The sequence below is a fragment of the Cylas formicarius genome, unplaced genomic scaffold (assembly GCF_029955315.1).
Source record: "Cylas formicarius isolate icCylForm1 unplaced genomic scaffold, icCylForm1.1 PGA_scaffold_7__23_contigs__length_41026272, whole genome shotgun sequence".
Taxonomy (NCBI): Eukaryota; Metazoa; Arthropoda; class Insecta; order Coleoptera; family Brentidae; genus Cylas; species Cylas formicarius.
Window position 1 is genome coordinate 6,557,459 of NW_026844352.1, and position 27,154 is coordinate 6,584,612.

General features: G+C 33.8%; 1 protein-coding gene across 1 annotated transcript; it reads right to left on the minus strand.

Moving 5' to 3' along the window:
* Nucleotides 1–9,808: 9,808 nt before the first annotated feature.
* LOC132704438 (craniofacial development protein 2-like) lies at nucleotides 9,809–11,179 on the minus strand. Its single transcript, XM_060674438.1, has 2 exons — nucleotides 10,501–11,179; nucleotides 9,809–10,392 (listed from the first exon to the last, which is right to left on the minus strand). The coding sequence occupies exons 1-2, from the start codon at nucleotides 11,177–11,179 to the stop codon at nucleotides 9,809–9,811; spliced, it is 1,263 nt and encodes a 420-aa protein (XP_060530421.1).
* Nucleotides 11,180–27,154: the final 15,975 nt, after the last annotated feature.

The following is a 27,154-nucleotide window of genomic DNA, read 5'->3' on the forward strand; positions in this document are numbered from 1 at the left end:
TTTAACATCCCTCCACAAAGTTGAGCAAATTGTGTTAAACATATAGAAAAAGCAGAACAATCCTATATCCATATTGCAAATAATATAGAACATATAATAATTAGAACAGGCGATGATAGCGATAGTGATACTGATATATTATGTAAATAATTTTAAGTAATTTAAGTAGGTAATAAAAATAATTTGTAATTTTATTTTAGATTAAAACATAAATACATACATAAATAAATAAATAATGTTTAGTATCTTTCCTAACAAAACCTCAAATAATTAAATTCTAAGCAAAGTACGGACCTGTTCGGCCATATATCATTCTTACAGCCTGCCCGGGTCTTTCCTTAAAAAATTTCCTTAAAAAATTAAGTTAAATTAAATTTTAATTAAATAACCACCATCTGTCGCCAACAATAGTATTTAGTTCAGTTAGTTCATGATCTTATCAGGGTTAAAGGGTAACGTAACCTATCAAAATGTTAATTTAAAAAATAAGTCTCATTTTCATCAAGTTTAAGAACAATTTATTTCCATTTACACACAAAAAACCAAATTCTTGATAGTAGATTACGTATATCTTCAATATTTTCTATTTAGATTTTCTATTTTGAGATTGCATCGTCTCTTTATTTGTCTTGCCTCCTTGCGGGAAAACAATATCTCTATTTTAAAAATGTACTACTTTCTGTTTTAAACCGCCGAATATTCCAATAAAAAATTACAAAACGTACCTAAAATTTGGTACGTGCTATATGGATTCTTTATAAAACAAGATACAGACCAAAAATGTCATGACATAGTGTTGAAGAGTTGCTTTTGTTTATACTATGAATGTATTTAGGAGTAGGGAAAAATATGTGCCATAATTTTCTTTTTTTTTTGTAATATTTACCTTAAGGAGAAGTAGACAACCAAACACTAGCAAAAAATGCATAATACGAAAAATTGAAAGAAAAAGTTGGTAATGAATTTTGGTTTCGTCTCATCTTCATAAACATTTTTATTTATCACTGGTCTTCAACAATGGTAGAAATTTATTTTGGTAATAATTATTGATGCACCATTAAAAAGTCAATTTTTAAACGGATTTCTAAACTTTCTTGACTAAAAATTATCAAAAAATATAAGCATGCATGTATTCTCCTATCTCTGAAAATAACGTTTTAATTGGTGAAATGGTCTAAATAAAACTATACATCCACTTAAGCATTTAATTTTGTTAAAAAAAAATTGAGATTTTGAGAATTTCGCTTTTTTTTAAGCCGACATAGTCTTCAGTATATCCAAAGCTTACTTATGCTTAAATTGAGCTTAACCTTATTTGAACCAAGTATTTTGTTTTTTCCGTGTTTAAATTTCAAAAAAATCACTAATACATAAATACACAGATATATGATGAAGCCCCGTGTATACAAATATTACAATATTCTTCTTATTTTAATTAATCTTAGTTTAAGCTTAATTTAATTAAAGTTTAAATTAAATTCTGCTGCTGGAAAGAAAAAAATATAGGTGATTTAAATCTGGTGAACGAGGTGGCCACTCCATAGTCGCTTGTCGCCCGATTTGGAAACATTTGATTCCGATACTCTTACATTTCAATTTCTTATTTCGCGATTTCTGATACTCGGATATAGCAAAGCTAATTAATAACTTCCGTCCTTAAAAGGGTATTATATCTTCAACCGGTAAAAATGTCATTGATATACAAGGACCCTGTAAAATTTCTATCAATCATTCCAACCCATACATTTAACTTTGGAAGATATTGAGTATTATGCTCCAAGATCCATTCATACACAAAGTTTATTTAAAATCTGATCTATTTTAGCAAAAAAATGGGAAAATGTCCTTAAACAATAGGATAAACAACAAAAGAGGAGCTAGAGCATGATCCCGGCAATAGAGGCCAATGGAAGCAAAGAAGGTAGATATTTGGTATTAAATTGAAAAATGATAAATGATCAATCAAAGATTATCTGCCCTCATAGCGTTCAAATGATATTTGACTGATTTTCGATTGATTTATTAATATTATTATTATTGTCAATGAAATATAGTATTAAACAAAAGTTGATATCATTCAAAAAATACGATTTAATGGAGTTTAGATTTTTTGGCAACTAGATTCACAAGTGAAATTGGAAATATTAATAATTTTTGAAGCATTTGACAGACTCAAAGCAATTCGAGACCAGATTATGTCACAATCGCAAATATCCGCGACAAACAGAGAGTAGAATATTTATACAAGAAAGTTTTCTCTTATGTCTTACAGGAATCTTTGTTTCGACCTGCTTGTCCTATAACTTTGTCTCCGATAGGAACTCTAGCTTTTTCCTACATGCACGAAACAAAAGCTCAACAAAAGCTCGTTTTTAGTTTAAAGTGACAATTTCAAAATGTTTCATCCAAGCAAATGCTTAGTTACCATAGAATTCAGCTATTTCTTCAAATCAAGAAATTGATATTTTTTCTTATCAATATCAATGAATACCTGCATGAATCTCAGAATTACGGCATACTAGTAGACATTAATAGAATAAAACCAAGGATTTGGTTGAATTTTGTTAATGAACATCATTCCCCGTGTATTAGGCAGCGGCAAATTAGGCTAGGGTACTACGGCGTTGCACCCGTTACACGTAGTGGAGTGGTTCAAACCTCAGGCGGAAGATGCACTTTTTCCATAATAATATTAATAATTAAGGTTACATTTCCACGAAAATACCTTTGCCTACCCAAAACCACGCCTTATTTGGATGTAAAGAGCCTTAGAAAATAACACGCCTTATTTGGATATAAAGAGCCTTAGAATAGCCAAGATTGGCTTATTTGGATAAAAGAGACTTAGAACAGCCTAAGGAAATAGCAGGCCTTATTTAGATATAAGGACCCTAAAATAGCCTAACAAAATAAAACATCTTTGCCAATGACTTTAAAACAAGGTGGATGTGGATGGTATGGTCCCAATCGGGCCAGCCAGCACTATTTTACTACTTTTTTTTCACTTTGAGTGGAGATGATATCCTCGTTATCCGTACAAATGTACATAACTAAACTGAAGGGGAATCTATTTTCCAACCAAATACAGCCGGCACGCCACTGTGAAACTCGAGCCCTCGTGCTTCTTATTAACTTCCATAGAAATACTTTAATTTAATTCGCAAATTGAAACAGTCTTCCTCAGAAGCGGGGCTTAAACATTTTCCCGACGTCAGAACGGGCGGAAAATAAACTAATTTATGTAAGTAGCGTGGGGTAATGAAGAAATCCCGCCCTCGCGCGCCGACGTCCCCCCCCCCCTTTCGGTCAGGAGCGGTACGATAATGAACCGTGGAAGATTTATCTTTCGGAGTATTTGGAGAAGAAAGTTCGGGTTTTGCTCGACAGAGGGAATCGCGAAATAAGCGAAATTAAGAAGTTAGCTTGGGATTGGATTCTGTGGCGGTGAATAAACTTTATAATAGATCAATAAAACGCTGACTAATTTTGGATTTTTTTTTATTTCCTATGCTATGACCTAAGCATTGGAAAAAATTGGATTTTCAGTTCCAAACAATTAATAATAAACACCAAGTGTTAATGAAATCTCAAAGAATCTCGCAATGGAGGGTGGATTATTTAAATGTTATTGGAAAATTTCGAGAGCAAACTAGACCGATAGTGTATTTAGACGAAATGTGGTTCTACACTCACGACACAGTAATAAAAGGATTGTGTGATAACGGTAACAAGTGTGTGTGTGTGTGTAAGGAAAACGCATAATAGTTCTTCATGCTGGGTTCAAAAATGGTTGTACTGAAGACGCTTTATTTTTGTCTCTCAAAAAGTACTGTTATTGTGTTGGATAATGCCTCGTATCGTTTAGATCAAATTAAAAATCAATTTGATTGAGTTATTTTGGTCTAAGTTGAAAGCGCATCTAAAAAGAAATAACACCGCACCAAAATTTAGTAATAGTACCATAAACGTAATTCGGCGAGAGGTAGCTAAAATATCAGTACAAAACTGGTCTAACTGTGAAAAACGAGTAATAAAAGAAGAAAATATTTATCGAGAACGATTAGTAGTGAAGTTGATCATTGAACTAGGTGACAACAGTAGCGATAATGACCATTTTTAAGTGACTGATACTTTATTATTATTATATTTAATATTATGTATATTAATAAATATACTATGTAGAAATGTACTAATTTTTTTTATGTACATGTTTCGAGAATTGCCGCTTGTTAGTGTAGGTAGATAAATTCCTAGGACGCTCCTGGAATGGTTACGGGTAAGGGTCTGCTCAGGAGGGTGTTTTTGAGTAATAAACAGTAGGCAAAGCTAATCACGGGGTCGGTTGTAAAAGCACTATATTTCTGGTCGAAGTATAACTTATTAGTAAACTCGACCAGAGAGAAGAAAATGTTGGAGTAACTTGAGGAAAACGAAATAGAAAACTGAATCTATGTGCTCCACTTTTATTTAAGAGAATCGAGACAAGGCTAGGCTAGACAGTTGGAATTAATTTACGAGATAGATTATTATGCTTCAATTTGGAAGTTGATAATTTAATATATATATTGTAAGAATATGATGGGTCCCAAAAACCATTACCAATAACTTGGACTGAAGAAAAACGAACCAAAAAGAAAGTGTAATTTAAATATGTGCTGCAAGATAATCGTTAAATGAATAATAATAATAATAACAATAATAATAATAATACAACATAAACCCAAAAATGTCCGCCCTTATAATCTATATTACTAAAACTCAGTGTACAAGAATTCTGGATAACACAAAACAATTAATTATACCCTTGGATGAAAGTAATATCACAAGTTCAAACTATTTTGACCAATAACTTTATTTCATTTGTATTTATTATTTATATATGTCCAAATATATTAAAACACGTTGTTGGGATATTAAAACAATAATTCACCACTAGAAACTTTTACTAGTTCAGGTAAATTAGGAAATTAAAAAAAAATGATATTAGGTTGGATCTGGTTTCTAGCTTTCCTTTTGCTATTTTTCTTTTTAACTGTCGAACTAAGACACCCTTGTCAATGTTTTCTTCTGTTGACGGCGGTTGGTTGAGCCTTTATTTTCTACCTCCGGATAGGGTCTCTTTATTGACTGACATACAAAAATGAAAAATATTTTTTCAGATGTAAGGTGTAGTATCGTTCTGTGTAGCTAAATTTCCTGTAAATTGGCTCACTATGTTAGGTCTGATTTTTTATTGATAAGAATGTCTAAGAAAGGCAGACTATTATTAGTTTCTAATTCAATGGTTCAGCGTATGTTAAGGTGTATATAATTCAACTATCTAAGAAAATCTACTACGGATTATTAAATATGAGATCAAATTACAAAAGTATCATCGAGGTGTTCAGAACTTTCTTCTCAAAGGCTTTCATAAATATATTCGCGATGACAGGTGATAATGCAGAACCCATAGCTGACGCTTGTTCAAGAATTTGACCATTATAAAAAATATGTTCCAGACAAGCATTTGTCAATTAAGGTGAGAAAGGTTTGGCTCCAGATTCTCGGATTTTAATATATCTGAAATGAAGTTGAGAGTTTCAGGAATAGGAACTTTAGTAAAGAGGGATTTTACATTGAAACTAAACAGAATATCTAATGTAATGTAAAGTGTCGTACAATGTCATTTGTATGGACAATGAAAAGATTCGGGCCTAACGCTGTTCCGTGGGGTACACCAAATTGATTTTCCTTTTGCGTTGATGTATATTCAAAAAACCTTGTTTCCTAAGGACCACATCCCGAAACCCAGCTTTTGTTCAATAAATACTTTATTACTTTCAAAATATTGTATAAATTGTATTTTTCATAGACAGGTGCCATATTTATAGGTCGAAATCCATCACTTTAATCCTTGTTTGTCTTCTCTATGGGAATGATTGTAGACTCCTTCAGTATTGTGCAAATGTACCATACTCTAAACTACTCTTAATTAATTGTAAAAACCTGTCATCAATTATCACCTGTCATATTGGTGATAGAATGGGCAAAAGAAAATAACTTAAAAAATCAAAATAAATAAATTATATATTTTGACATGACAATTGTTTCGACAACACATTTGATAAAGACACGGTGTTGTCGAAACAATTGTCATGTGAAAATATATAATTTCGTGCAAATTTGAATTTTTAGTTCTTTTTATTTTGATAAATGGATTTTCATCAAGTAAAAGCCTCTGTTCAATTTTCGAAAATAACTTACGCTGCAACGAATTTCTTTTGTTACAAAGAATAGGATAAATATGGATATGTAGTTAGTGCTGCACTAGACGAAAGAATTATGACCATTTCATTGTTTAATTTTTTTCAAAATGTAAAATCATTTTCTCTTGCAAAATCAAATTGCATTTACGTATTTTTATACTCAATTTTTAACTATACGCAATTTTTCCCAACAGGAAACGTTTTTATCGAAGTTGGTTAACTACAGCGTACGCGCGCCACTGGTTTCGGCGAGGCAAACCGAATTAAGCCATTCGGGACAAAGGAACTGAGTCCCGGAACGCGTAATTATGTCAAAAACGCGAAGAATTCGAACTTCTTAATTAAATGCAGTTTTACGGCGAGCAACACCATCCCACTTTGCCAGAGACGAATAAGTTTAATTAAACCCCCGTGTTTTATTGTCGCGATGTAGTCTGCCGACGCTGAAAATAAGAATAAGGAGTTAAATAACTCGATAATAAATAAAACAGGTAATTTTTGCGAGATAGTCCGGGTGTGTAATGAACACCATAATCTGTTTCTCCCTGTGAGAGAATCGTTGGCAAAACTGGTATGGTCTGTTCATAGATATAAGAAAGTGACCAATTGCTTTTGAATGGCATTATCCAAGGATGGTCATTAACATACAATGCAACGAGATTATTACCTAAAGTTCCTGAATTTAAATTTAGGTAAAATTGTGGTCCGTAATAGAAAATAATTTTATACCTACCCGTGTTTAATATTCTTTGGTTTGGCATACTACTTAGTTTAAGTTTATTAGTAATCATTCTTATTTCGTGTGTCATACAACGTGTGTTGAATCGTGTGAGAATTATGAAAAATATGTGCGGGTCTAGTGTATCTCAGGAGATGCTGTAGAAAATACTATTCTATTGAGAGTAAGGAAGTTATGTTTATTTGACTCTCATTGAACGTGGTGCCAGCAAGCAAGCATATTTAGAAGAAACGGTCACATTGACGAAAATTCCAACATCAACTATATGGAAAATTGTGAATAATCCCATTTCAGCGAGAAAAAAAAGAAGCGATGCTGACATTTTCTCGAGTGTAAATGAAAGTGATCAAGATATAATACGGCGTAAAATTTACCAGTTATATGAGGAACAAAGCGTTCCTAAATTAGATATGTTAATTAGGAGGCTTGAAAAAGATGAAACCGGTGTTAAGTGTTATGGAAGTGTATTCGACACATGGGTTTTATATTTAAAAAAATAATTGGGAATTCGGAAATGGCGACTAGAATATCTAGAAAAAATTAGGATTTACAGAGAACACCAAAGGCCAATTATTTACTAGGATGAAACCTGGTTCGACACTTATGATACTCCGGAAAAGGGTGGGGTTGACTCAACTGATAAGTGTGAAACAAACGCGCCATCAAAAAGAGGTAAAAGAATAACTATTTTCCATGCTGGCTCTAAAGATGGTTGGATTCCAAATGGACTTTCTCTATCTACGAAAAATATTAAACATTCTTCTCTGGATTACCAAGAAGACACCACCGCTGATTTATTTGAAAGTTGGTTTAAAAACAAACTGGTTCCAAACATTCCTCGTAATAGCGTAATTCTAATGGACAATGCAAGTTATCACAGTAGACAGTGGACTAAAACCCCTTCCTCATGTGATACAAAAGCAACAATCCAAAACTAAATGTATAATAAGGGCATTTATTTTCACGAAGATTATACCATAAAGCAATTAATTGAGGTTCTACAAAGCTTCAACCTAAAAAAGGAATACGTCTGTGATAATTATTCAAAAAATCTAGGGCATACAGTTTTAAGGCTTCCACCTTACCACTGTATATTTAATCCCATTGAACATGTTTGGCACCAACTGAAATCTGCCATTCGTCGTAACATTGTTTTTCGCCGTGTTAACTCCAATGTCCTCAAACTTATAGAAACCGAAGTTTTTAACATCCCTCCACAAAGTTGGGCAAATTCTGTTAAATATATAGAAAAAGCAGAACAATCGTATATCCATATTGCAAATAATAATTAGCACATGCGATGATAGCGATTGTGATGCTGATATATTATGTGAATAATTTGAAGTAATTTAAGTAGGTAATAAAAATAATTTGTAATTTTATTTTAGATTTAAACATAAATACATATATATATATATATATATATATATATATATATATATATATATATATATATATATATATATATATATTCATCTCCGATACCTCTTTTTTCCATAGATTCATCTACTTCATCCCTCCAAAATCTTCTGGGTCTACCCCTTTTCCTTCTACCTATGGGGCTCCATTTTGTTATCTTGTGTATCCACCTATTTCTGTCCGTTCTTCTTACATGCCCATACCATACCAATCTCTTTTCTTCAATCAATGTTAAGGTATCTTTCTTGACACCCATTCGCTGCCTGATCTCCTCGTTTCTTACTTTGTCTATTCTCGAAATTCTACAACTTCTCCTCCAGTATTCCATTTCAGTGGCCTGTATTTTACTTTTGTATTTTTTGTTGATCACCCAGTTTTCCGCGCCGTATGTCATTACGCTCTGTACTATGGTGTTAAATATATGTGATTTGGTGTGTCGAGTGATGTGTCTATCCCAAAGTATTGGATTTAGTTGTCTGATACAGTTTCGCGTCTGGCCTAGTCTACTGTTCATTTCTTCCTCTGTTGTCCCTTTTTAAGATATTATGAAACCTAAGTATTTGAAATTTTTGGTTCTCTTTATTTGATGATTTTCATCGACTTGTTGGTAGTTTTCTCCATCTTCTGTTGTTGCCAGGTATTCCGTTTTCGAGAAATTTATTTCCATTCCATTTTTTTCATATTCTTTCTTCAGTTTTCGTAACATGTAACTTAGGTCTTCTTCGTCTTGTGCGAGTACAACTTGGTCGTCCGCGAAATTTAACATGTAAAGACAGTCGCCTCTGATTGGAATTCCCATTTGTTCACATTTTTTCTTCCATGGTTTTAAGATCTCCTCTAGAAATATTTTAAACAATGTTGGTGATGTGGAGCATCCTTGTAGCAGCCTTTTTGTTGTTTTAAAGCTTTTTGAGAGTCTATCTTCGATTTTTATAGATATTTGGTTTCCTTAAAACATTTTTTTAACGGTCTCTATTAATTTTTGTGGCAATCCGATGGTCTTCATTGCCTTCCATAGTATCCCCCTGGGTATGGTGTCGTATGCTTTTTTTTAGGTCTATAAAGGCTAAGTGAACCGCTCTATTTTTAGCCATTTTCATCTCTATCACTTGTAATGTATATATGTTGTCCATACAAGATCGACCCTCCGTAAAACTTGTTTGTTCTTCTCCAATTTTGCCTTTTATTTCTATTTCTAGTTTTGCCTTTACGAGTTTTCCATATAGTCTTCCCATAGGTGATATTACGCTAATTCCTCTGTAATTTTCGCAATTTTTACGGTCGCCTTTTTTGAATATCGATGTCATATATGCAGTTGTCCACTCTTTTGGTAGTTGTTCTCCATTTATTGCTCTTAGAAACATTTGGTGTATCATTCGGTATAGTTTTTCTGATCCGTATTTTATTATTTTGTGCCTCCTGGGCCGGCAGCTTTATTATTCTTCATATTTTTAATGGCCATTTTTACTTCTTCTAAGCTAAGATTTATATCCTTCTGTTCGTCTGATGTTGTCTCCGAGTTTTCTCCAATAAAAGTAGGTCTATCCTCTGTTAGCATTTTTTTGTAGTATATTTCCCACATAGTATCTGGTATGTATTCTAGATGTACTTTTCCTTTCCTATTGGTTCTAAGAGATTTAATTAGACGCCAGGATTCTGAATTACGCGTTCCTCCTATATATTGTTCCACATTTTTGCAGACCTCTTCCCATTTGTTGTTCTTTTCTTTCTGTACTATTCTTTTGACTTCTCGATTTTTCTCTCGGTAAATCTCTCTATCTTCATCTGTTTTTGTATTTAACCACTTCATATAAAGTTCCTTCTTTTCATTTATGATTTCCCTTAGGTCTTTATTAATGTCTATTTTATGTTGGTTTTGTGATTCTTCCTTCTCTCCGAGAGCTTCAGTAGCTGCTTCTTTGATGCATGTTTTTATGTGCTCGTATGTTGTCCCTAGGTCGTCGAGGCTGAATTCTTCCAGTTTTTGATCTATTCTTCACTGATATAAGTACCGTATTGACTCATCGTGTAAAAGCTGTATATTGAACTTTTGTTCTTTTTGTTTATGTTCAAATGCTATTTCTTTTTTTGGTTTACGTTTGTTCCATGACCAAGGGAACTCCATTTTCGCGATCAATAACCTGTGGTCTGTGCCGCATTCTGCACCTCGTTTCACTCGGACATCTTTTATTTTAATTGAGGAGTTGTTTTTGACTACAATATAATCTATAATTGATCTGAGATCTCTGGTTTCTTGTACCCAAGTGAATTTATGAATTTCCTTGTGTCGGTAGAAGCCATTTGTAATCTTGAGATTATTAAATTCGCATAGTTCGATTAGAGCCTCTCCGTTGGTATTAACAGTATCTTCTCCGAATCTACCTATTATGGCATCGTTTTCTTTTATTCCTGTTCTTCCATTGAAGTCTCCTGCTATTATGAGTTCTTGATTTTGTTTAATTTTATCAATTTCTTCTTGTATCGTTTGTATGAAGCTTGTCTTTTCGATTAGTGCACTATCTTCCGTTTGTCCATATTCTCCGATTACTATTATGTGTCTTCCAAAAACTACGATATCTATTTTAATAACTCTATCATTTATTGGTTCTAAGCTTTTTATACATTTTATCCATTTCTTTTTTATTAAGATACCGATTCCGGCTTTTGCTCTTTCCTGTTTTTTCACTCCGCTCCAGCAATAAAAGACATCATCTATAATTTCTGTTCCATTTCCTTTTTTCTTGGTTTCGCTCACCACTAGTATGTCCAGTTCCATTCAGCCGCCCATTCTGGGAACCGTCGCTATTTGCAGCCGCCCATTGTGAGTCCGACGCTGCGGTGGTTCTTGTTGGTCCGCGGGAGGTATTTGATTTCCCTCCAACCACCCATATCTGGGAGGCCTTCCCCTATCCGCCACCTGGGGACGCGCTCTCTAGGAGTTGCAAGCTTTCTCGAGAGCTTGCAACTCCGCATACATAAATAAATAAATATTGTTTAGTATATTTCCTAACAAAACCCCAAATAATTAAATTCTAAGCAAAGTACGGACCTGTTCGGCCATATTTCATTCTTACAGCTTAATTCGTATCAGTTAGTCACTTTCTTATATCTATGAACAGACTTTATTTCTACCGAACAAGGGCATTATGCTTACGTCACGATTACCATTTCTTCCAAAGACATTATTAAGTTGTATCCCAATTAGGCTAGCGAAGGCTCCGAAAAAAATGTCTCTGAAAAGTGGCGTCTGAAGGGGTGGGACCATTAATTTTCGTCTGAATACTCTCGAGTTTCGCGTCCGGAGCTGGAAATTTTCACTCCGGGCGTAGGGAAATTGCGAGCGACCGCGCCCACGCCCGACCACGATACAATGAAACACGTAATTACTCCAGAAATAATACAATGGAGGTAACAGCGATTTCAGCTATTTTGGCAAACTTTGCATTACACTTTTGTCGCTTATATCCGCCAGCGTAGTTTAAAAACGGCGTGAAGATGACGTGGACTGTAATGCGGACTCGCATCGCTTTTCATATTCAAAATGGCAAGCGTTGGATTTGGAATCCAACCATCTTTAGAGCCAGCATGCAAATTAGTTATTCTTTTACCTCTTTTTGATGGCGCGTTTGGTTTACACTTATCAGTTGAGTCAACCCAACCCTTTTCCGGGGTATCGTAAGTGTCGAATCAAACTTCATCCAAATAAATAATTGGCCTTTGTTGTTCTCTGTAAATCCTAATTTTTTCTAAATATTCCAGTCGCCATTTCCGAATTCTAAAAGATTTCATTAAAACTTGCCTTTTGTCAACTTTTTAATGTCTAAAACCTATGTGTTGAATACACTTCCATAAGGCAGTTCTGCCACATTTAACACCGGTTTCATCTTTTTCAATCCTCCTAATTAAGATATCTAATGTAGGCACGCTTTGTTCCACGTATAACTGGTAAATTTTACGCCGTATTATATCTTGATCACTTTCATCTACACTCGAGAAGATGTCAGCATCGCTTCTTTTTTTCCTAGCTGAAATGGGATTATTCACAATTTTCCATACCTTGGATAATCCCATTCAAAAGCAATTGGTCACTTTCTTATATCTATGAACAGACCATACACAATCATCACCAGCAGAATTTCACTTAAAATTTGAAATAATGGCTTTATTTGAGTCAATAGTTGCTAGTTTAAATGCAAACGACATATTCGAGTTGAATTTGCAATTTTTATAGAAAGAAGTGGTTTCGTGGCAATTGCTAATATTGCTAAAAGCAGAGGTAAATTCATCCGAGATCACCGCATCAAACCATTTCAGACGTAATTTTTCGAACCGTATCGCGGTATATTAAACATTCTCCCTAAAGAATGGCCTCCCTGATTCGACCACGGTGACGGGCAGACAAAGAAATGACACGTTGGAGCGGGGGGGGGGGGGGGGGGGGGGGGTTGACGGGGACTCCGATCGCGACGACGACTTACGTTCACACTTTATAAGGTTCAATTCGCGATTTCAGTTGGCGAGCGAGAGTCTACTACGGTCGATTTTACGCTGAGCTACATATATAACATCCGCATCGCGCGAAGTTAAACCCGACTCGCTGTTTGTGTATTAGATTATTTAAGAGATCTACGCGATCTTATACGTAACTGATGTTAATTAATAAGCAAATAAAAATCGGCCATTTTAATACGTACGCGAAGAGTGCTTTCAAATTGAAGTTCTTTAGATATTTTAATTAAATTTGGCACACTATGTATCAAGATGCATTATTTAGTTTACCACAATTTTTTTAAAATACCCCAGTGGCGGGCGTACAAATATCACTGGGAACACTCTATAACTTTTAAGCGGCTTGAGATGGCGATTTTAAATTTTGAAGGCTTAATATAGGCTGAATCTTTGGACAACGTAAATACCTACATGTTGTTGCATTTCTGGTTTCGGGAGATCATTCTACGTTTTTCTCATTTTTTTTAAATTTTTTAATTAATTTTTGAAAATTGCGTCTAGGAGGCTGAATAAATACTGTTTACCGGGTCACCTGATCATGGGAAAAATTCTAAATGAAACTTTTCTTTACTTGTATAATGGCAAATAGCATTTTACCCATTTGGTCCCAGTGGTGCGTCAATGCACCACCTATTCTATGACTTGTTTTTGTCACATCCGGGAAATATTTTTGCACATTACGCACACATTATGCTTTATTTTTTGAAAATATTTACTGGTGCGTGAATGCACCACTGGTTTTATCTGTGAAACAAAACATGGTTATAGCAAGTTTAAACAAGTCAGCTCATGTAGGATAAACATCCAACAATTAGCATGTTCTTTAGTATTAGTTTGTGCAATGTGCAGTGAACGTTACAGTTCGTAAAATATGGCATTTCCGAGGTATTTGACTCAAAACGAATTAGAGGCAGCTATGGAGGGGATCGTGATGAATGTGGACAATAACAATGAAAATCGTAAGTATTCCTTCTAATTTATGCTAAAAATAACGTGAAAAAATATTTACAGAACATATTGACGCGGTCTATATTCCACCCGACGTGGATACTTTGACTGACGAAGAAGATATGAACGATAACATAAATCTACAAGAGTTTGGGAAACCAACTTTTATAGCTGGAACTTTCGAGTTACATACACCGATTGATAGAACTGTCCTTCAACAGTCCTGTAATTCATCAACTACTGAACCTGAATGAGACTCATCAGATGATGAAACCCTGGAATCCAAAGGAAGATGTATGCTTCTGCAAACGACAGGCTTACTTCTACTGTCAAATGGAAGAAAGGTCAGGTCACATATTTAGCATTATTAGTCTACTGATGAATAGATTCCAATTGACAAAGCAAAACTTGCACTTATCTGACAATAATCTGTTGGATAAAAATGAAAAATTTTCGGAAGTTAGACTCTTCTTTGATGTAATAAATAAAAAAAATCTTCAGTTTGGCATATTTTCGTTCAACTTATTCATAGATGAACAAATGGTACCTTACTTTCGCCGCCTTTTCCTGCAAAATGTTTATAAGGGGTAAGCCAGTTCGTTTTGGCTTCAAGCTTTGGTGAATTTGTTCATCTGATGGGTACCTATTTTATTCACTTTCATACGGTGATGCTCAAAATAAACCTCATTCTGACCTTGGCCTTGGCGGTGACGTTGTCATAAGTCTACTTTCTATTGTAAATATGGCAGTAAATCACCAATTTTTTTTTGACATTTTTATTTATCATTCAAACTATTTGTACATTTAAAAACTAATGGCTATTTTGCCACAGGTACTATCCGGGAAAATAAAACAAATAAATGTCCAATGGAAAATTATAAATCATTTGGAAAAAAAGACCGCGGATCCTATCTTTCAGCACATAAATCTGAATCAAAAATTTCTATTTTCCGTTGGCACGACAATTCAGTTGTAACTTTGGCAAGGAATGTTGCTAGTGTAGATCCTGTCCAAAATGTAAAACGCTATAATAGAAAAGAACGGAAACATGTAAATATACCCAACCTTATGTAATTGCCCAATACAATAGATATATGGGTGGGGCAGATTTACATGAAAACGGAATTGCTAATTATAGGTACCAGGTATTTGGAAAAAATTAGTGGTGGCATTTATTTTGTGACTCACTGGATAGTTTAGTAGTGAAATTGTATAATATTGTCAACAAACAAAGGATTTCGTAGGTAGATTTTAAATCTTCCATTGCTTTGCGACTTTTAAAAATTGATACCTGCCATAGATGAAGTGCGTTATGATCTTCAAGGTCACCTCATGATTGTTTACGCTAATAAAACCCGAAGGAGATCTAGAATCTGCCACAGCCACACAATTTACGTTTGTAATAAGTGTGCATTTACACACTTCATGCTTTGTAAAATATCACCAAAAATGAAACCGTGTGTTACCAGTGGCGCGCTCACGCACCATAAAATATTATGCGTTCTACTTTTAGTTGTTTTCTGTCGAATTTGAACTTTCTTTTTTATATTTATGTACAGATTATATGTTACATCTTATGTGCCCCAAAACATTATATAAGTTTTTCCCAGTGGTTCGTTTACGCACCAGTATTTTTTGTATGTTTCGAGTTTTTTTTTTTTTGACACATGTAATGTATTCTTAAGTGCAACAAAATAAATAATTTCAAAGCAAAAATGTATTTTTTTAATATTTTTTTATGCTTGGGATAATATGAGTTAAAAACGGAACCCGACGAAAGTCCCCACGTGTGAAACGTGCGAAAGGCTGCGGCACATGTCACGCCTGACACGAGGGTTGGTGCTCGGTCGGGGACGTACGGGGGGAGGGCAATACTTCCTGGCCTTCTATTCAACGACGGCAGCGCACCGTTTAATTTCTTCAGACAACTGAATAGCGAGGCGTTCGAGGAATAACTAACTCCGTATACCTGCTCGGTAAGTGGATTATTATTATTATTTTAAAGGCTGAGTTAGCGGATTTCGAAGCGACCGTGGCGGAGGCGGCGGCTCGGCGAATTGCGAGGCAATTTTTCGTTTTGTTTGGCCTCCGAGATAGCACGATTTACGGTTTGTGTTTTTCGAGTTTTTTTCGGACGCACCTACGCGTCATAAATGTCCACCCTCACTTTTTTCCTTCACATTTTGGGGGAAAAAACGTTTAACACGAAATTTGTGGGGTTCATTTGTACAGGGTCGAAAAAAATAGCAGATAAGAAGACAGGAGTACAGAAAACAATACAAACAACATTTATGTAAAGGTAATAGATTCTGAATTGTCTCATAGACTTAATCCCCTAGAATTTGACACATTTGATTATAGAGTCCGAACAGACATTTCATCTATCATTCATAAAAAGTCTCTTAGACAAAAAATAAAGTTAGGACAAATTAATTTCTAATACAAAAATATCTAACAGCCAGTTATTACAAAGTATTCCGACCACCAATTTTATAACATGTTCATAAACTTAACAGACACAATATTTTCTAAAAATGAAGTTGAATTTCTGGAAAAAGGTTTCAACTTTACAGCATTCGAACATTAATAGAGAATTAGACTGTTTTGCGGATCGACTGTGTATTAGCAATTAAGGACATTAACGATTCTAATTTAAACAAACATGTATTAGTGAATCTAATAAACTCTCAATTAATAGATAACAGCAAACAGCAAGAAATTTCTCAAATGTTACTAGAAAAAACTATCAAAAACAAAACATAATATTTACACGTGCACATAAAGGGAAGAAAGCCATAGCTATAGATCTCCCAGAATATATTTCAAAAACCAACTTTTTCAATGTATCAAAAAGGATCCTACTGAGTTATATCAAAGGCAAGTCAAGGAAGTAATTAATAACTCCACACTATTTAGTGACAAAGACAAACATTTTTTAACAATTTTGAATCCACAACCGCCGAAATTATATTCTTTAGTTAAATTACATAAACCAAATATGCCCAGAATTTAAACCAAAATTTGCAATAAAAAATTATTTTGAATTATTCAACAAAATTAAAGATATCAAAATCCCTTCTAAACCAACACTATTGTCTTTTGATGTACAAAACTTATTTTCCAGTATTCCACCTATGGATGTGATAGATTTAATAGATTTCACCCTCACTCGCAAACAGGTTAACCCATTGGTGAAACAAGATTTATTAGATTGCTTAATAGTATCTTTAGACCAAAATTATTTTTAATGACAGATTTACATCTCTAAGGAAGGTTTAATTATGGGAAGCCCACTTAGTCCTTTGTTAGCCGAGATTTTTATGGAAAATTGGGAAAATATCATAGTAGAACATCTTTTAAGTAAAAGTTTTCAGTGGTGGTATAGATACTTGGATTATGTCTTTGCTTGCTTTGTTGAAACGGACAGACAATTGAATTCTTTTTTAAATTAGATTAACTCATTACATAATCCTATAAAATTCACTATCGAGGTTGAACAGGATAACTCTCTTAATTTTTTAGACTTAACTATTACGAAAACGCAAAACAAATTAGATTTTTCCATTTACCATAAACCTTCACACACGGACACAGTCATACATAACATTTCACTCTTTTATACACGGACTTCTTAACACGCCACTCTCAACATAAAATTACAACAAAGACCTTTGCACTGAACAACGGCTACAATCCGTCAATTATTGATAAAATTATAAATAAAAAACAAATCCAGAGAACAGTAAACTCTATTTATCCGAAACCTAATACAGAACACGAACAATTTAAAACAATTACATACATAGGAGAACCCAGTGAAAAAGTTTCAACACATTTGTCAAAATGTGGTTTAAAAATAGCTTTCCGAACTAACAACACAATAGGAAAATTTATAAAAAACGATAAAACGAAATGTTCAAAATCTCAAAAATCAGGTGTCTACAGGTTGAAATGCGGATCTTGTCCTAAAATTTATATTAGACAAACAGGTAGATCCTTCAAGAAACGCATTAACGAACATAAAAAAGCGTTTAAAAACAATAGTCTAGATTCTAGTTATGCTACACACTTAAACTTAGAAAAACACATTTTTGACGACAATTTTGATATTTTACGTACAGCCACAAAAAGTAGAAAATTAAATTTATTGGAAGCCATGGAGATTAACAAAATGAGATATTCAAATGTATTGCTTAACGATCAATTAGATTTAAATGCGTGTCCATTATTAACAACATCAGTTAAGGTTCTAATGTCATTTTTTGGTATATATAGTAGCAGTAGTTTGTAAATATTACATTTGATAAAGACACGGTGTTGTCGAAACATTGTCATGTGAAAATATATAATTTTGCGAAAATGTGAACTTTTAGTTCTTATTGAATGCCCTGTATATTCTCTTATGTTTATGGTAATTTTTGATACTCAAGGCCCCAAATGCCAAAACTAAAATTTTCGGCTTGTTAATTAAGCAATTCTGAAAGAAAAACTGTTTAATTGTGGCGTTTTTCGAAAATGAAATTCTCAATCTATACAGGGTATTTCAAAACGAATGGCCCGTAGAATACCAGCATATTCTTTGTATCAAAATATGTCTATTTGATAAATAAACAAAATGACGAAATTAATTTTATTTTTTATTTTGCATCTGCAATTTTCAAAATATGTTCACAAAATTCCGCATGCGGGGGTTTTCGGGAATAGGGAATTAAATGGTGGAATCAGTATTTTTCAAAAAATCTCAATTATCTGAGAGATCCGTGAAATCTGTGAGAAATAATACCATATTTCTAAAATTTGTAGGTTTGAGCACTTTCCTTTTGTTAAATCATCTATAAATAAAATTGATTTCAAATAATCGAAATTTCGATAAATCCGATTGCTTATTGCAAAATAGGAGTTTATGAAATATGTGATTTCAATTTATGTGTTTATTAATAAAAGAAAACAAACCAAACAATTTTTTTAATTTTTATTAATATTTTTTATAAAATATATAAATAAATAAAATATATTTCCCATTTTGTATTTTACTGTTTTAGTGAGGTAATATTGCATGCGCATTATATATTCTTTTCTACGAAGAAAACTGCTTAATAAAAGTTGACGAAAAGGAAAAAATGAAGAAACAAAAATGTGAAAAAATAATCGAAAATATTATGTTTATTTCCCTTTATTACTATATCCCTTAATGCACCTGCTATGAGTGCTGCTTTCCTTACTTGGAATATCGTCTCTTGGTAAATATCTCGGTGGCTGTTACACCCCCTCCTAAGTATCTTGATGACATTACCTGCTTTATAATTGTCCCTTCTATCTCCAGCTTACATCTTATTGGTTCCTCAGATACTGTTAGACATTCAGTTTTCTCTGTTGATATTGATATATTGTATTCTTTTGCGGTTTTATTAAATATGTGTAATATGTCTTCGCTATTAGATATCAGTACCGCATCGTGCGCGTAACATAGAATCGTGATATTTGTGTTCCTATTTTGTATCCTGTTATTCTTTTTACTTTTTCTATCATTTTGTCCATAATCAGGTTAAATGGAAACGGACTTAAGCTGTCTCCTTGTCTTATTCCTGTGTTTACCTTTATTTCTTCAGATACCTTTCCCTCATCTTTTATTTTAGTGGAGCAGTTGTAATTGAGTTCTTCTATGATTCTTATTATTTTAGGAGATACACTTTTTTCTTTCTTTCATTAAGTCGTATTTTATCAAACGCTTTTGTTAGGTCCACGAAACACATGAAGATAGGGTTGTTGAATTCTATTGACTTTTCCAATAACTGGTGAATTATAAAAATCATCTGTTGTTGAGTTCTTTCCAAAACCTGCCTTGAATTTTCAATATTGAATCTAGCAATGATATTCCCTTATAGTTTGATGGTTTGTTCTTGTCTCCTTTTTTAAATATTAATGTAATCAAACTTTTTATAGTAATCAAACTATTTATAGAGCTATCTTTTCTTCTTTATTTATTTTATTGGAAATTTTTGTTATTTCCTTTAATAGTTTTGATCCTCCTTATTTAATCTATTTGATGTGTTAATTTTAGTTAGTCTCATTGATATCGCTATTTAACTTTCGCGCTTAACTTATAATGCTGTACGTTAAAGTTTGGCTCACGACATGTGCAAGGTTGCCCATACCTGATTTAAATCAAATATCGATAGTATAGTCTGTCTCAATCTTCATCGTGTTACGAGCATTTTCACTTCACTTCGAACAGTTGTATTTATACGGTTGCCGACAGCATGACCCAATCTCCCTAAATTTTAACACGGGAATAATTTTAGACAGACAACTTCTTGTCATGTCTTGATTCAAATTCAAATGACCTCCTTAAATATCGGAAAAATCAAGTTTATAGATATTAGTTTTGGTTAGTATAAAGAAAATTGTTTCAATAAATATATTTGGGGTATGACAATAAATAAAGCAAAGAAATATTACAAGCTATATAAGAAGAATAAATATTTCAATTTTCAATATCACGTTATCAAGTCCTTTGATTTGTAATGAATTTTAATTATACTAGAATTGTAAGTAAGGGTAAGTGGTTTAAAAAATTTATTAGTACCTAATTTGCTTATCGGTTTAGGAGATTTGTATGAAAAAGAAGTACCTTGTATTAGTGCTATTTACCTTTCCAAAAGATACAGTTTTTTAGGTTTTTGATGTTTTCTAAAGTAAAGAAGCACTTAACGGAGTGAATGAAGCGACATTGATCAATTGAGATACTTTGACAACTGAAAGTGATGGTATATTTAAAGCCTAAAAAAATTCTTCCACTGAAGAGTAGTTTTTATTTAGCAAAAAAGATTTTAATCTTATAAAATTACACTAAAAAAATGACATTAAATATGTTCTATAAATTCAAAAGATAATTAAACCAAGTGTGTGTCAGGCCGTTACTACTTGCTTTAGGTCTATTTTGCGGTTATAAACAACTCCATGGAGGGTGGCACGATTTATATTTATATAGGTTTCATCTTCTTCTAGTTTCTTTTTTAGTTTATCAAAGCTATGAACAACTTCGCTAGTTGCTAGTTGCTAGTTAAAGTATGTTCATAGATACAGGAAAGTGACTAACTGATACGAATTAAAGAAAGACCCCGGCAAGCTGTAAGAATGAAATATTGCTGAACAGGTCCGTATTTTGCTTAGAATTTATTTATTTGGGGTTTTGTTAGGAAAGATACTAAACAATATTTATTTATTTATGTATGTATTTATGTTTAAATCTAAAATAAAATTGCAAATTATTTTTATTACCTACTTAAATTACTTCAAATTATTCATGTTCCAATTATTATTTGTTCTATATTATTTGCAATATGGATATACGATTGTTCTGCTTTTTCCATATGTTTAACAGAATTTGCCTAACTTTGTGGAGGGATGTTAAAAACTTCGGTTTCTATAAATTTACAGTGGTAAGGTGGAAGCCTTAAAATCGTATGCACTAGATTTTTTGCATAATTATCACAGACGTATTCCTTTTGTAGGTTCAAGCTTTGTACAACCTCAATTGATTGCTTTTTGGTATAATCTTCGTGAAAATAAATGTCGTTATTGTACATGTATTTTTGGATTGTTGCTTTTGTGTCACATGAGGAAGGGGTTTTAGTCAACTGTCCACTGTGATAACTTGCATTGTTCATTACAATGAACAATGTTATTAGGAGGAATGTTTTCAACTAGTTTGTTTTTAAACCAACTTTCAAATAAATCAGCGGTGGTGTTTTCCTGATTATCCAGATAAGAATCTTTAATAGTTTTCGCAGACAGAGAAAGACCATTTGGAATCCAACCATCTTTAGAGCCAGCATGCAAAATAGTTATTCTTGTACCTCTTTTTCATGGCGCGTTTGTTTTACACTTATCAGTTGCGTCAACCCAACCCTCTTCAGGGGTATCATAAGTGTCGAACCAGGTTTCATCCAAGTAAATAATTGGCCTTTGTTGTTCTCTGTAAATCTTTTTTTTTCTAGATATTCCGGTCGCCATTTCCGAATTCTAAAAGATTCCATTAAAACTTGCCTTTTGTCAATTTTTTAAAATCTAAAACCCATGTGTTGAATACACTCCATAAGGTAGTTCTGCCACATTTAACACCCGTTTCATCTTTTTCAAGCCTCCTAATTAAGATATCTAATGTAGGCACGCTTTACTCTTCGTATAACTGGTAAATTTTACGCCGTATTATATCTTCATCACTTTCATCTGCACTCGAGAAAATGTCAGCATCGCTTCTTTTTTTCCTCGTTGAAATGGAATTGTTCACAATTTTCCATACAGGTGATGTTGGAATTTTCATCAATGTGGCCGTTTCTTCTATAGATGCTTGCTTACTGGCACCAATGAGTGTCAAATAAATATTGTTTATAACTTCCTTAGTCTCAATAGAATAGTATTTTCTACATTTGGGTGGGAGCATCTCTTGAGATACATTAGACCCGCACATATTTTGCATAATTCGCACACGATTCAACACACGCTGTATTACACGAAATAGGAATGATTGCTAATCAACTTAAACTAAGTAGTATACCAAACCAAAGAATATTAAACACAGGTAGGTATAAAATTATTTTCTATTATGGACCATAATTTTACCTGAATTTAAATTCCAAAACTTTAGGTAATAATCTTGTTGCATTGTATTTTAATGACCACCCTTGGATAATCCCATTCAAAAGCAATTGGTCACTTTCCTATATCTATGAACAGACCATACCTCTAGAAAATAAGTGCCACGAATGAGCTCTTACTATTGATGGAAAGATTATCCTCATATACAATCTCATATACAATCATATCTTATCACCAATAGATCATTAAGCCAATTCTATTAATAAGTTATCACTGTAGTCAAAGCAGTAAAACCTCGAGATAGTATAAAATCTAGGCTTAGATAATTTGAATTCGATTAAAAGAACATCAATTCCATTATTCAAATGCATTGGAGTGACTTGGTTTCTCAAAAATCATTGAATTTGTTCAAAATCTTTGACCGACCATATAATTCCTTCGATGTTGATATTACATTGTGGGTTTCAAATGAGAGTTATAAGGAAAATGAAGACTATTTCAAACAAATGAAAGTTGTAAATGACGCAGCACAGCGTGGATCACCGTTGGTCTCTGAATACAATCAGTGATTAACAATACTTGCTGCAAGTCGTCAAAGAACATCGAGGACTTTTTTCTCACTCTTTCTCACTGTGATAAAAGTCAAATAAAATAAACTAAATTATTAGTACTGTATTAAGGTATAAAATTTCAGCAGTCTTTTTCTATTAATGCATTTATTGTTATTTCTTGATATTTCTTGATATTTCTTGAATAGAAAACTTTTTTTTTTAAATAGATAATAAATAATCTCAAAATTTACTAATTCAATGAATAAATTCGCGCGATTGCATTTATTTTATGTTATATTATTATTATCTTCTTCTAACTTCTTTTTCAGTTTATCTAAAACAGGAACAACTTCGCTTTGTTAAAGACAACATATTTTCTTTCTTATTACGTTCTGATCACCACTGTTTATACGGTCAGTTTGAGAATCACCACGTTTATTTCTTTTCTTCAATTCTCCACTATTATCGACAATATTTATACACACATTTACACTCTCGTAAAATAACGAACAGTAAAAACAGTTATTCGACCCTGCTACAAATGTTTAACACTCAAGAAATATATCAGAAAGAAAGAACTATGCCCGGCCCACCCCTGCCCTGCCAATAACACCAGACACGCTGAAGATTGAGACAGACTATACCAAAATCGTTCGTGTTTTTGAGATGCGACTGAAGCGCCGCCCTACCGACAAAGGACGGTATTACACCGCAGGATCGCGTTGACTGTTTTCATCTAATCAGGCCCACATCAAATTACCAATTAGTATTGATGTCCGGATCACGCCCTAATGAGCCATTGATCCTCATTAGGTACGCATCAGATGAGACCGGCATAGTGATGCGCCGCGACGCTGCCGATATACCGGCGACCATCAATTTTATAATTATCCGGACGGCGGCGGGAAATCTGCGAGCCGATTGGCTTCATTAAAATTTGTTTTCGACGTCGCGGCATTATACGTAATTTTAACCCGTTAAGGTAATAAAATGTCCGCGCTCGGGCACTTTTCGATCGCTGTTTTTTTTCTTTTGTGGATCAAAAAATGTATAGCGCTACAAGAAAATACAATTAAATTTAAACACAACACGAATGAATGTACATTTAATCATATCACACACGCCCTTAGGTTAAAAATGTGACATATATATAGAACCCAAAAAGACGGTCATATTTAATGGGCGAATGATCCGGGCAGCCGAGCCCAACTTGGTAAAACGTAAAGAGGAAGAAAAATCTGAGGTCAGTGTGTGTTTGGTTGTTTACAATCTCCTATAAATTTCAAATTGTTTTAGAAAATTCTTCCCACGAGTTAAGAAGACTTGGGGTACAACATGGACAGTCTTGGTTATTTAGTTTTGCTCTAAACTAGAAGGAAGTCGCTACATTGTGCCGCTTAAACACACACAAATATTGAAGCAAAAATTAACAAGCGAAAAAAGGTTAGTTCTGCACTAGCTAAAAATAAGATTCTAAACTGTCTCAGGATTGGTATAATCGAGCCCATATACGCAAATGAAATTTTTAACCATCATTCAATTTCGTTAATGAGATCAATTGATATCAGTATTTCCGAATATAGTTGACTATGGATTTATGGAGAAAAGATTGACTCAGGACTCGATTTGTGATCTTTCAAAGTAAATTTACAATAGCCTAGACATAGCCTAGTATCTCGGTAATTTTCGATCTGGATATAATGTAAAAACCACATTTACCACTTGTCTAAAAATCGCTCAACATCTTCGATCTCAGCATCTATTTCATAATAGGTACATAAGGTAATATTACGCTATGCAGCTTAAATATTTTTATTATCACCGTTGAATCTTTTGCCATAATTACCTGTAGCTTCAATGCCAGTAAATCATATAAAAACTGGCAAGTTATTTACTCTTTTGACTAGTCTTGGCTCTACTCTATGCATTGAGCAAGATTTTTTTTTATTTTTAGTTTATCCTTTTAAGTTTACTTAGACTTTTCAGACATTTTAAAGGTTTCAAAATATGTCGAGGGACAAGGACGTATTAAAAAACGAGTATTTCAAATATGTGGAAGGACATTTATTGTAAACCAACCTTGATTTCCAGTTTGACTTAGTCAACTTTTGGAAATAGTGTCATGGAAAATATTCGCTGCTGTTTGCTGTCCTGTTTGCTAATCAGTCTACAGACTTTGGCGTGTGTTGTGACTCCTGAAAGAATTTAATTTCAGAAAGCCAAATTTTCCTCTAATGTATGATAAGCTTTTGAAATTGGATTGGTCACATGTTTCTGATGTTTGTGACACTTAAAAGTTAAAAGACCCCGACGATTCTGGTATACTGGAGATATTATTATACAAATCTTTGAGAAAGACAACCTTTTCGTGCTGACAGCCCTTTGTTGTCGTCTATATTTACAACACTAAGGCGTCAAGTCAAAACTCAAACAGAGAAAGCATATAGGGTGTACTCAAGCAATATCGAGTTGAATATATGAGATGATCCCTCCAAATTTTGGTCGTCGTCTTATGGCGGCCAAGCCGCAGTAGATGCGTTTTGGTAGATATTTCTGTTCGGTCTATATATCTCTTTCATTTGCTATTGCTGGAGTTACCGAAAGGCAGGTTGTTGAAGCCAGTAAAACTGGTACTTATAGCATAACTAGCTTCTTTGCTAAGGGCTGTATCAGTGCCCTCTTTCATCCACTGCATTAGAGAGTTGGGTCATATTCCTTGAATGATCAATTTTTAAGGAAGATAATATATATCCTCACAAAGGACTTGACGGTCAGGTACTATTAGGTTGAATTGGATTGGATTTTACTTCTAATGGCCACGACTGCAATAGGTCACTCGGCCAGCTTTCAATAACTTTAACATATACAAAAATCCTGAAGAATGCCTTCCTTGAAGAAGGGTCTGGGCCATTCCATCATCCTCCAGGTTGTTTGACATATACAAAAACGGGAACAACTTCTGAATATTGTCATAAAATGACGACCGATTCTTCATACGACTACCGCAATTATCCTATACGGGATATCCGATCTCATCCGGCCTGGTTACCAGCGTGAGTACAGGACATCCGGAAACCGTGCTAACATCATGGAATAACACATGACAAATCCGTGTACATCCGCGTAAAACGAACACTATTTCACTAAATTATAGGCACTGCGCCTCTATCACTTCACAAATGTACAAAACAAAATTTTCTTTAAACGACACTAAATTCAACCGATTTCTACAATTTTATTGGAACCGGGCAGGAGCAACGTCCGCCATGTGCAATGGTTCCCATAAAACTCCTAGAGTCCGTACTGTTAGGTTAGGAGGGACATTAATTCTTCAAAATTTCTGTATGGGCTTTTGCACGATACGGTGAACTATGAGTGGCTTTTAAGCAAAGTAAAATTTTAACTCAAGCAGAATTGAAACCAGATTTCGGACTACATTTCATCAATCTACACCTAGGACAAATGTTTTATACCAGCCGCCAATTTCGTTTATGTGTGGTAACTTTAATATTGTTTCGGACATATATGATATTAATGCGGATACACTTCGTGAGATTATTGACTGTTTTTTAGTTTTGGTTAGCTTACAACCGCTACTGATCTATTGAGGTTCTTCTTCTTCTTTTATTTCTATTGACCATGACTGCTAAAGGCTTTTTATTATTATTGTTATATCTTTCTCGCCGTATTTTTCGAGTTTTACATCGGCGTGGAATGTTTTCCTAGCACCACGCGCGTTAAACAAAAGCAAGGAGCGATAAAATTCGTTCAACCCTATCGTGCAACCTCGACCGTCCCCCAATTATAATTATATTATTTCAACACTGAAAAATGGTATCGAACAGTGTTGCATAGTGACTGTGCACATTTCGGGACCCGAACGGTTGGATACACAATACAATTTCCAGCCTTAATTATGTCAAATTAGTACAGGTAAAATAACTGACAGGCGAGACTCTGGCTTCCCCGTATGCCCTATTAATTCGTCAAAAAAAATAATAAACGGAAAGCTAAGTGGATAATTAATTTGTCGACGAGTTATCTGACAATAAAAATCTATCGTCCCGAATGCTGAAGTTAACAATCTTCGCGCTTTGTTTAAACGTTCTATCGATGTCTTGTTGCGTTTTTAATGGGTACGC

Bases quoted from the DNA above. Each gene is read 5' to 3' on its own strand.
- LOC132704438 (XM_060674438.1), bottom strand. From the start codon at position 11,179: ATGGAACTGGACATACTAGTGGTGAGCGAAACCAAGAAAAAAGGAAAT. The intron at 10,393-10,500 runs GTAAACCAAAAA...AGTGAAGAATAG, and splicing joins CCCTTGGTCATGGAACAAAC to ATCAAAAACTGGAAGAATTC.